The 11,424-nt window shown below is 49.4% G+C and overlaps 1 protein-coding gene across 22 annotated transcripts in view; it reads right to left on the bottom strand.

The window, feature by feature from the left end:
• TRRAP (transformation/transcription domain associated protein) overlaps positions 1-11,424 on the bottom strand; it is a 113,065-nt gene that overhangs the window by 49,609 nt on the left and 52,032 nt on the right. For 9 of the 22 annotated variants that reach the window (XM_082712682.1, XM_082712691.1, XM_082712688.1 and 6 more), the window contains exons 32-42: positions 8,837-8,956; positions 8,473-8,592; positions 7,881-8,045; positions 7,603-7,784; positions 6,967-7,165; positions 6,398-6,526; positions 4,092-4,358; positions 2,575-2,781; positions 1,373-1,531; positions 1,145-1,276; positions 272-382 (exon numbers count right to left, since the gene is read on the bottom strand). In XM_082712682.1, the coding sequence (XP_082568808.1) occupies positions 272-382; positions 1,145-1,276; positions 1,373-1,531; positions 2,575-2,781; positions 4,092-4,358; positions 6,398-6,526; positions 6,967-7,165; positions 7,603-7,784; positions 7,881-8,045; positions 8,473-8,592; positions 8,837-8,956 (1,791 nt within the window). Of the gene's footprint in view, positions 1-271; positions 383-1,144; positions 1,277-1,372; positions 1,532-2,574; positions 2,782-4,091; positions 4,359-6,397; positions 6,527-6,966; positions 7,166-7,602; positions 7,785-7,880; positions 8,046-8,472; positions 8,593-8,836; positions 8,957-10,586; positions 10,608-10,737; positions 10,792-11,424 lie in introns of all 22 variants that reach the window. The other 13 variants (XM_082712679.1, XM_082712681.1, XM_082712699.1 and 10 more) reach the window with 2 other exon arrangements.

Genomic DNA, 11,424 nt, shown 5'->3' with positions numbered 1-11,424 from the left:
GGTACCTTGGAGGTTAAATAACATGCCCAGTTTTAAAATGTGCCATTATCACCACGGAAAGAAAAAAAAATGGTTTTAAAATATCTTATCACTCATAAAACACAGGCAGGTTTCAGAAATATTAGCATTTCATGAAATCAATGGAATCTGGTACAAAAGAGCTAGCTTCGGACCTTGGTTTGTCCATTTCTATCAGACACAACAGTCTGGAATCTACTAAGAAGTCTTTGTTTTCAAGAAGCCCGAACATTAGACATCCAGAAAACCGTACCTGGCAAGCCACGCGGATGAGGAAGTTCACCACGGTGTCTGTGTGCTGCTTATCGATGGGCTTGGCAAGAAGGGAGTCTGCTCCCGGCAGCGACTGGCTCCTCCCGAACACCTATGAGAGGCAGGAAGAACAGATTCAACGACGCATTCCCAACGCAGGGCACGGACCTGCGCAGCCACTCACAGAACGCAGCCCTCATGGGGCAGACGCGGTTCTGGGCGCTCCCCTGACTTCAATCTGGTTAAGAGAGCCGTGGGTGCTCTGCTCTGTGAACCTGGAAGAGCGGCTTGCCACCGCCCTGGGCGGACACGTAAACGGACAACACCTCACGTGGTTCCGGGAGGCCAACCCGGATACAGACAGATGCAGAGACCACGTTCTCGGGAAGAATGGGGAAGGGAGGGACAGTTCCACCGGGGCAGCGAGGGACAGAGTCATCACCTCAACAAGGGGCGAGGACAGCGAGCATCCCCCAGGGCTCTCATGGTGGCTGCCCTCCAACAAAATGGGACAATCATTTAAAAAACCGAATACAACACAGGTGCACCTTCTCAATGTCAATCTTCTTACCCTATAGTGTTTCTCCCTGTGTCTCACTGCAAGGAATGAGACTCTAAGGGTATTAGGGTATAAGGGGAATAAACTCTAAGGGTTTTAAACGTGCGTCAGGAAAACGCCATCTGGTGACTGGGGAAACACAGCAGGTAAGCTGGTGTCGCTGGTGACACCTGCTGAGTGCAGCCTTTCCTAGGTGTGTCTCGGCCATGGTGCTGGATACTTGGGCATGCTCAAAATTTGTGGAATAAATGAACAAACCCCCTCGAGGAAGACCCCATACAAGCAAGCACACAGGGCGCATGCCCACAGGCTCACCGCACTGATGGCTCCCGTGGCCGTCCTGAAGCGTTTCACCTCCTGGGCGGAATCCACCGACAGGCCTCTCTTAATGGAGGAGACAGAGTTGACGCCTTCTCCACTGGAATTCGGGTCCATGTCCGAATCCGGCTTAAAAAAACACACACACACGGGACATCACCGACTGATTTCTAGGGAGAAGCAGAAGCAATGCCGTCTGGGACGACACAGGTCTGGTAGCCATACCTGCTGGTCCTTGATCCTCTGCAGTTCCCACTTGATGACGACCTCCGACAGGTCGACGGCCAGCCTCCTCTGCTCGATGGTGACGCTGGGCGTGAAGCCCAGCCTCTGCATGGCGCTGACCATGTGCTGCACCAAGTGGTGTCGCACCGGGTAGTACACCTGTGGGCACGGGGTCGCGTCATGCCTCCAAAACCCGAGATAGTGCGAACATACACACACACACGCACGAACACATGCGCTTAAGGCGGACTCCTGCTCAAGACCACTGACCCACGGCCGAGCGAGGAAATTCTCGTCCCCCTGCGGACGTGTGGCCGTTTACCAGCCCCCTCTCCACCCCAGCCCCTCGCTGAGTCACCAGAGAACACTGTATTTCAGCCCTTTAGTATCATCTCCAAAGAATGGTCAAACAGAGGGGTGCCTGGGTATCTCAGTCGGTTAAGTGTCATCTTCTGCTCGGGTCATGATCCCCCTTTGGGGCTCTCTGCTCAGCAGGGAGTCTGCTTCTGCTTTCCCTCTGTCCCTCCCCCCTGCTCACAAGCAGGTACGCTCTCACAAATGAATAAAATCATAAAAAAAAAAAAGGAGAAAAAAAAAATAGTGTTGAAACACTGAATTCTCTTTAGGGAGGCAAGACTACTAACATGTACCAAACTTCAGACTTGATGTCAGACATTCAGCCACACCAAGAGATAAATCACTGATTCTGAAAGAGCTGGCTATAAAAGGAATTTCTCCTCTACCAGAAATCTACAGAGAATATTTACATTTGAATCAATCTAACAAAGTGGGGCATTTGGCTCTAGAGAAGGAGGTACCAACGCCACAAAACAACTCTTTAAGCCAAGTTACCAAAACCGAGAGCTAACAACGACTACCTCCCAAAGCAGTAAGTCATCGGTACTCACGGCTACCCGTGTCCTTATAGAAAAACACAGTCCTAGACAGAAGCAGACACCTGGGACACAGTCTCTACACCAGAACCATTTCCATGTTGACAAAACCACACACATACATAAACACATGTGTGTGCGCACGCGCGCGCGCACACACACACACACACACACCCATCAACGGACCAGAAGTAACTTTACTAAAAGGTGAATAGCCACCTTATTACCCCAGAAATTAAAGAGAAGCAAAAGGTCAAAGCATATGCCTGAACATGCCACACAGCCCCGACTACACTTCTTTCTACACACCTTGAAATGTTGCACAATCAGATGCAGAATGTGAACCAACTGAGGGACCGTGTGGCCCTCCTCCACAATGATCTTCCTCGTCCAGTGGGTCAGCATCTGGTGCCCATCCTCCATCCTGGCAGGCACCGCCGGGGTCAGTATGGCCATCGCTTGTCTGACAATTGCTCGGGCTTCCATCGCGTGGGCCTTGAGCAGACTGTGAAATACCTAACACAAGGAAGAGATTCTTACGTGGGATGAGAATGAAGACTCAGAGAAACAAGAAAAAACCCAATCACTGAACCAAGGCAGGGTATTTCTGCAAAATGATTTTTATAAAATTCCTCGGGGCTATCTTATTGGGAAAGAACACAGTTGCTTCCTCCTTCATTAAGTTTTGAGTGATGAACACATTGATTCTCTTCCTACCGAGCACTCACTTTGAGCCAATGCTGGGCTAGTGTACAGTGCACAAAGATGAGTGAGACCTAGCTCCCCGCAGGGAACTTGCTCTCGTGTAACCCATGGCTGTCAGCTGAAGCAGAGACCCTTTCTTTCCCGCCGCCATGTGGCAAAGGGAGCGAAAGGGGCTGCCGTGGGAGGCAGTCTTAGGCTAGTGCAAGTGAGAGGGGACGTCCTGACGTATAGAATGTCACAGGACACAAAGACTACTGGACAGGTGCTGAGGGTTGAGGGAACAGGAGAGGTGTTGGAAATTAGTAAGATTCACCCAAGCCCAGATACTGGGGGAACTAGAGTGTGTCAGGGCTGGTATCTGGCTCTCTGGCTGGGCGGACAGCGCCACAGACACATGCCTGTGGGAAGTGATGTCTGAGGCCATGGGCTTTGTCGAGGTCTTGGATTTACCACCACAGAAGCTCACAAGACAAGGAGTCAGAGGAAAACATTTAAAAGTGACCTCAGAACAGAAAAAGGGCGATCACTTATAAAATGTTAATGGGACACACCGAGTGCTGAAGTGTATCACCACCTTTAACTCTTAAGAGACAGTAATTGACACACTCAGGGTCCTAAGAATTTGTGATAGCAAAAAACAAACTCAAATCCAGCGCCGCCTGGCATCAAGGCCTAAACCACTGAGGGACTCAGGGAAGATCTCTCGTCGTCAACAGAGCATCAAGACAGCCTGAGGGTTCTGAAGCACCTCATGTCTGTAACTAAGGAGTGGACTGGGCCCTTCCAGATGAGTTTCAGCAGACCAGAGAATGGAAGCCAGAATGCACTGTGTAGAGGAACATGAGGTGAACAAAGGAGACATTTTGTTGTTTCAACAGCAAGGCTGCTGAGGAACCAGAGAGCAGAGCAGGAACTGGGGAGGGAGGAGAGAACACACAGTCACGGAGAGCTCCAAGAGCGTAGAGATGGCAGAAAGGAGCATTTTTAATTGTTTCAGGAAAGACAACAGGAAAGTAGGCCCCGATGGTTGGGGGGAGGGCAGCATGCACATGCGCACAAGCCCACGGGGTGTTGGGAGGAGCCAGGGGTGGGGGGTGAGCCAGGAGGGAGCCTCGCGGCACCTGAAGGACGATTTTCTTGTGTATGGCGAACTTGGCAATGATGTGCGCCAGCAGCAGGTGGCCACTGTATTTGCAGGCCGGGTCCACGCAGGCCTTGGAGAGCAGGCACGGCCATGCGAAGGTCATGAGGCGGCGCAGCTTGCTGTTGCGGTTCTTGTTGTTGTCGTGGATGTGGTGCGGGGCGTGCTCCACCAGCAGTGTGGCGAACTGCAGGAGGTAAATCCTCAGGGAGTCCAGCATGTCCGCCTGCTTCTCAGGGTCCAGCACCTGCGGGGCACGCAAGGACAGAACTCACTTCTGGCCCTGAACACTGCGACCTACGAAGGGTTCTACAACAAGCTTATGCTTTTACAGCAAGCGCGCACACACACACACACACACACACACACACACACTATACGTGCATATATAACATCAAGTTATATATAACATATATAACATATATAACATATATAACATATATATAACATATATAACATCAAGGGAAGCAATGATGTCACATCAATTTCCCTTTCACCTGCATGGATTAGAAACTCCCTGCATTTATGTCAATGGTGAAGGGCAGGCGCCCCTTGCAGGGGGTGAAGGTATCTGAGGGGACAAGGAGGGCCTCCTCTTTGATACAAGGTAACTGATTCAGGGTGGAGTTTAATTCCAAGTAATTGGGATTTTTTTTCCTAGTCAGTTATTAATGATCTTGTCCTGATTTTTGAGTATGGTGATCAGAAAATGCTACCCAGAAAACAAATCTCTACAGAAACTGTTACAGTTTTCTACGTAATCAAGTATCAGATTCCTACATTTTATGAATATAAAAACAAAAGTACACCTCCAGCAATACCCCACGTGTCTCTACTAAATCTGGTGCACCGCTGGCATCCTCCTTCAAGTGGGCTTCCTGACCCCCTTCCGTCTACCAGAAAGCTCTGAAAGGCTGAAGTCTCCCCCCACAACTGTGCTTTCGTCAGGGTCCCTTTAGTCCTCTAACCCCCCTCTCCCTGGGCTGGCTGCTTACCGACGCCCCCACCCTGGGGCCGCCACCTGCCTGCTGCCATCTGTCCTCCTCCAACACTCAGATCCCAACTCACTTGTGCCGCGTCAGCAGCATCCGACCCCAAAGACAGTCCAGAGAGGGTGGCAGAGCTGCCCAGAATAAGGCAAATATCACCACGGGGACTCGAAAAGATTCCCTGGGCTCAGCTCGAATTCCTAGAGAAGGTAGAGGTGGGGTGAAAACTGCAGAAAAGAGGCCTTTTTTTTTTTTTTTAAAGATTGTATTTATTTATTTGATGAAGAGAGATCACAAGTAGACAGAAAGGCAGGCAGAGAGAGGGGGAAGCAGGCTCCTTGCTAAGCAGAGAGCCCGGATGCGGGACTCGATCCCAGGACCCTGGGATCATGACCTGAGCCGAAGGCAGAGGCTTTAACCCACTGAGCCACCCAGGCGCCCCTTAAAGAGGCCTGTCTTATGGGACAAAGACTATGTAAGGACCAATAACTGCCCATGGGAACAGTCCCCTCCACCTGGATCCTAGGACGGAAGAGTGACAGACGGGTGAGAAACTGAGTCCTTCCCAAGGGCGTTCAGGCAGCTGCGGCGTGCTGCGAGGCATGCGTGGGGCTCACAGCATCCCAGCGAACAACGGGTAAACCACACGCTCCACAACCTAAAACTGACACAGCGCCCGCCAGCAAAGTTCAAAGGCCTGACCTGCGAAGGACAGCCGCCCCCCTCCCCCGCCCCAGGAACACACGCCCCCTCTGGTGCAAACAGGAAACGCAGCCATAAGAAACGCACACTGTAACACCTAAGGTAACTTTAGACAACCGGGCTGCCAAGGCAACAGTTTTGCGAACTTGACAACAAAAGGTCCTGGGGGGGGGGGGGGAGAAGGAAGGGGGAACCAGATCTGGTCTGATTGTTCCCACTGGGTTTTGGTAGATTCTTTTGCAAAGCTAAAGATGAAAACTGTACTTCAAAAACGTGGACCAACAAGAGGGGTTTTTACAAAATAACTGATAATCTGAGTTTTTACGGACATATGTTCTTTTTCTCATAGGGCTCTTATTAGTGTGGAAAGTCAGTCTATTCTAAAGTGAAGATGCCTTTAAAACTGCACCAGTAAGAACTACAATGCTCTGCTAGAAATGAACGCACTCATGGAACATAAGAACCTTAGGGAAATACACTTATTTCAACGAACCATCACACATGCATACACACACACACACGTACACGTTCTCTCTGTCTCATTCACGCATCTGCTGAGTTACTTTTGATGCCAACATATTATTAGTGATGCCACCTTGGTTATAAACACACTGGTGATGCTTTCCGGGTTATCGCCTTCTGGGTTGGGAGGTCCCAAGAGCTGCTCTCCTTCCCCCTTCTCAAAGCTGTATAAGAAAGCAGGATTCAAGATATGCTGCAGAACCTACAAAAAAATTTAAAAATGAAGGAGGAGGAAAGCAAAGCCATGCTCTTTATTTCTTTACGAAGGTGGGTTGGACCACCAGGGGGTCACTTTGCACCCGGGAAGCTAGAGCTCAGTCACAGGTATGACTCATCATCCCGACTTTTAACTCAAGCAATCAGCTGGAAAGGGAGAGTAAAACAGGAGGAAATGTGACATCAGTCTGTCTACTCTTCTCATGTCCGACAAGTCATTTTTTAAAAACAAGGACACTAACAAACCACTTCTCAGCACTGGTTCACGAGGACCTGCTGTATGCTTCTCAACAAGGGCATTTTCCTCAGCAACAGTCCAGATGCTATGTAAGTGTCACTAGAGACACAGCAGATGAACAGGCCCTCACTTCCCTAGGAAACGCGCCCCAGTGCCCACAGTTCCCACCGTCTAATAGTGGAACTCACCTTGGCTTTCAGTTCATCTCCAAAGTTGGGGTCATTGAAGTCCACAAAGCGAAAAAACAGGGCACGTTTCTGAGAAATGTTGTAATTTTTGGGAATCTCTTCCTCCATATACTCTTTCAAGAACGTCATGTTGCAGAGAAAACGACCGGTGAAGGCCCGGAGCAGCTGGAACAGCAATTCTATATCGCCGTAATTCCTTCTGCGGGGTCAAGCGAGAGCACAGATGAAGTCCCGGCCCACTTCAGGACTAGGCAGGATCTTTGAGCTGCCTTTTATTTATTTATTTATTTAAGATTTTATTTATTTATTTGACAGACAAGAGATCACAAGTAGGCAGAGAGGCAGGCAGAGACGGGGGTTGAGCAGGCTCCCTGCTGAGCAGAGAGCCCGATGCGGGGCTCAATCCCAGGACCCTAGGATCATGACCTGAGCCGAAGGCAGAGGCTTGAAACCACTAGGTCACCCAGGTGTCCCTAAGTTGACTTTGGACAGCTCAAAGTCCCAGTTCGCTCTCTGTAACAAACGTGACTACACGTGGCCAGTGAACCACAGCTCAGCCCGAACTCCCAGGCAGGCTCTGCCTTCGCCTGTAGGACAGAACAAGTCACTCAATGGGAGGCAAACAGATACACCCACTTGCAGTAATTCAGCAGACAGTAGGCCAGCAGCTTGGGCTCCTTCCAGTTGGTGGCAGCCATGTTCTCCTTCCGGTGTCTTTCTTGGAAGGTTTCGCTGACCCACACGCGTCTCAACTGGCTCACCAGAGAATGCTGATTGGCCAGCCAGGAGTCGTCATTCTTAACTATAATACTTATGATCTGTCAAAGAAGTGACAGGGTTAGGCAACTGACAGGGTTCTCTCTGTGTCATGCCGAGACTTTCAGGATTTCAGGTGCTCAGGGAAGAGAGGCTACCTTGATGGCCTGAAACTGGAGGTCCAGGCGCATGGTGCTGGTGCTGGGCGAGCCGGGGCGCACGGCAGTCTGCGTGCCGCCGGGCACCAACAAAGTGATGAACCTGTTGGGGTTAGCTGCCAGCACGTCTCGCAGAGGTCTGGCATCTTTGTGTTTTAAGAAACTCTGAAAACGAAACAAAATAAGCCATTTTAAGCTTGTTTTTAAACAAGCCATTTCAAACTCACAAAAGATTTATATATTCTGAATTCTAAGGTTCTTTCTAAATCTCTCCGGGCAGGCTAAAAAGTCTCCATAAGCAACCTTAAAAAAAAAAAAAAAAAAAAAGTGCTTCTCAGCAGTAATAATACTTTGTGATTATGGGGGTCTCATAACCTCAGCAGCTCATTCATTTGTTACCACCACCAAAATCCTAAAGGATTCCTCCACTCTAACTTTCTGCATGCCCAACAACGATGTTTCTAACACTCGGATACATGACAGAAAAATAAAGCCGAGCCACTGAACAGTGAACTACGAATTTCAGATTTCAGAGCACACCGGCTGACACAAGTCTGCGGGGAACCCCGACTCCAGCTCCTCGTGTGCCCACCATGAACATTCTGCTCCACTGGGGGTCATTCAGCGTCGCTTCCATCATGAACAGCTCTACCGTCTGCGAGGGGTGCCGTGTCAAGAACTTGATCAGAGGCTCTCTGAAGGGACTGCCAGCCTAGAAAACACGAGGGGAACGGCACCTTCTCAGGGCTTGCGGCGTCGTAGGTCTACCGACCTACCATGGCAGGAGGAGGCATGTCTCCCCCTTGTGACTGGTGTGCGCTATAGCCATAAGCAAATATTAACATCAGACATCTTCATGCTGTTAGAGTAATGCATCTAAAATATAACAACGTGAAAACATCACAAGCCAGCAGACAAGAGAAAGGATCAGAAGTAAGCCCGAGTTTGACCATTACCTCAATCAACATAGCCCGTTCTGTTTTCATCACCACCTCTAACAAAGGCTTGACCAGAGTTTGAGGTGCAGCTGGGATCAGATGAAAAAGGTTTATAATGGCTGAACAAATTTTCATTTCCTAGTGAAGAAAACCAGAAATTACAAAATAGGCCAATTAACGTTGCCAGCTAGAGATACCAACATTACTACAGACCCTACTACGGTCTAGCTCCATTCGCAAGGCTAGCCACCAGAAGCGAAGAGTTAACATGTAAAAAGCCACAAGCTGACCAATGTCAGGTTACTGCTGTGGCTCAAGGAAAGTAACTGCCCTTGGCCTTGAGATTTTATCTGTCCATGGAGGAGGAGATGGAGCTGTGTACACCTGACGTGATTGTGCTGTGTCTGTTTTCAAGAACAGGGCCAGGGGTTGGAAGTGAGCTGCTGGGTTGCCTGCACCAGCCCCTCCTGGAGGAGGGGACAGTGTTACGATTCCCCCGCTTTGCTGTGACATCATGGGGTCTTCCCGATACACTAAGGTCTGAGGGCACAGATTCCTTCTGCCCTCAAAACTTAGCACAAAGAAAGTCTTCAAAACATCCAGTATTTATCCTGAAAATTAGACATTAATGTAAATAAACTGACCATGGTACTAAGTATTTGTCAACCAGGCTTATGAGGCTGACACACTCCTACTGAAGCGTATGAAAACTGTGAAATGCCAAGATATCTGCACTTTTTAAGGTGCTAAGAGCTCCATGGTCAATGTCTCTTGTTCCAACGTTTTGCTCTCAGTGGCGGTCCCCATGGTTTGGAATCCGCAATTCAAAGAGACCCCACGTGACCAGCGCCCTGGCCAGACAAGGGAAGACTCCCTGATGTACTGCCCTGCCTCGTGTGCAACAGGAGGCCCGTCACACTAAGCACAGTAAAACGGGGATGATAAACACTCGTCAGGAGGGACCACACCCCAGGGGCATCTGTGATACTTCCCCGAAAGCCTCTACCAAAGCAAAGGCCAAACAGTGAGCTGGGGAAGAAATGACAAAACGGGGCTCAGGGTCACCCCACCTCTCCTGTAGAGCTCTCTTCTACAGAATTTCCAGGTCTTCACACAGAGCAAGCTCTGTTCTAAAATCACAACCTGCGCATAATGGCACTTTTGCATTATGGGTTTTCGTTTTCGAAGTGCAAGCAATCACACCACCACCGGAAGATAGGACTGACGGATGTGATCATCCCCATTTTACAGCCGAGGGAAAGCTAGGGGTCTGAATGTCCGAAGTCCCAGTGTAGGGACGACGTCGGTGTGGTGTGCGTGAGCGAGCGATGCGGGGGGACTGGGCGCGGAGGTGGTAAACTCCAGGCAGGCAGGCACTTGGCAGTGTGAAAGAAAATAGCTCCTCCCAACTCCTAGCAGGTATGAGACTCTCTGTGTGGTTTCCTCCCAAGAGGCTGTTAGATGTATGAGCTCATACGAACATTCTGAGAGCGAAACCCAGTCAAATCTTAAAACAGTGTTGACATACTGCAATTCGAACATGTAGAAAAACCAAAGAACTTAGACTCTTGCTTAAAACGTCCTAAAAGGAAACATGCTTGGCATCCGGACAGTTCACAGCAATGGTACTAATACGACTCTGCCACAGACAGACGATACGGCTCACTGCACTCCAAGGCACAACGCACTCTGTCCACCACAGAACCACAAGTCACAGCAAAACCAAATACGACAACACCCCCTCCTGCGTCTCCACTGGGATTCTCACCTCTACCCCTTCCATGGCAGGCTGAACCAAAGCAAAAATTACAGCATGAAAAAAGGCAACAAAAAGGTAAAAAGGAAAAGAAAAGAAAAGAAAATATAAACTGTTCTTCACAGTGCAAGTCATAAACTGACTTTAATAGGGTTGTTCTCACCTCAAACTGACAGAATGGAGACATGGAACATCTCCCGCACTCGGAAATGCTTTCCTGAGGATGGGGAGGAAAATCATCTTTTTTTTTTCTATTTATGTTATTTACATAAAAACTTCCCATATACTCATACACAGTAAGGATTATTGGGGGGGAAACAAGACAGTAAAGACAATTATCAAAAAGCACACAGTCATTGGCAAATGCTCAGCAGCAAAAAAGTACACCTTCCACCCTTCAGACGTCAAAACAGAGCCCTTTGGAGAGTGTGGGACAGCGCATGTCCCTTCCCTATGTCAGGAATTTTAAAAGCAGGAATTTCGGAATCCTGGCCCAGGGGGAGAAACGACTGTAAGCAAATACATTTAAAACTCTGTTTCTGTTTCGAGTAAGTTACGATCTTGGGTGCAGCACTGACTTTAACGAAATGCTCTTCCTCTTTCCCAGCGGAGGTCAGGACAGTACCAGGTGGTTTAGCCCCCGGAACGGGGCACGTGTGAGGCCCCCACCCCCAGAGAGACCCGCAGGCTAGGACGCTGCCCACAGAGAGCTGGGTTATTCTGGGAAGCTGTGTACGCACACAAGAGACACCGCACCGCAAGGGGTCAGGAGCCCTCCCCCGGGAGCTTAACGCTAAGCAGCAAACCTTCCTAAAAATGGTGCTCGTGCAGAGCTCTGATCTTCAGGGTA

This window comes from Mustela nivalis (genome assembly GCF_964662115.1).
Source record: "Mustela nivalis genome assembly, chromosome: 19".
NCBI lineage: Eukaryota > Metazoa > Chordata > Mammalia > Carnivora > Mustelidae > Mustela > Mustela nivalis.
This window is presented reverse-complemented; position numbering and strand designations above follow the sequence as displayed.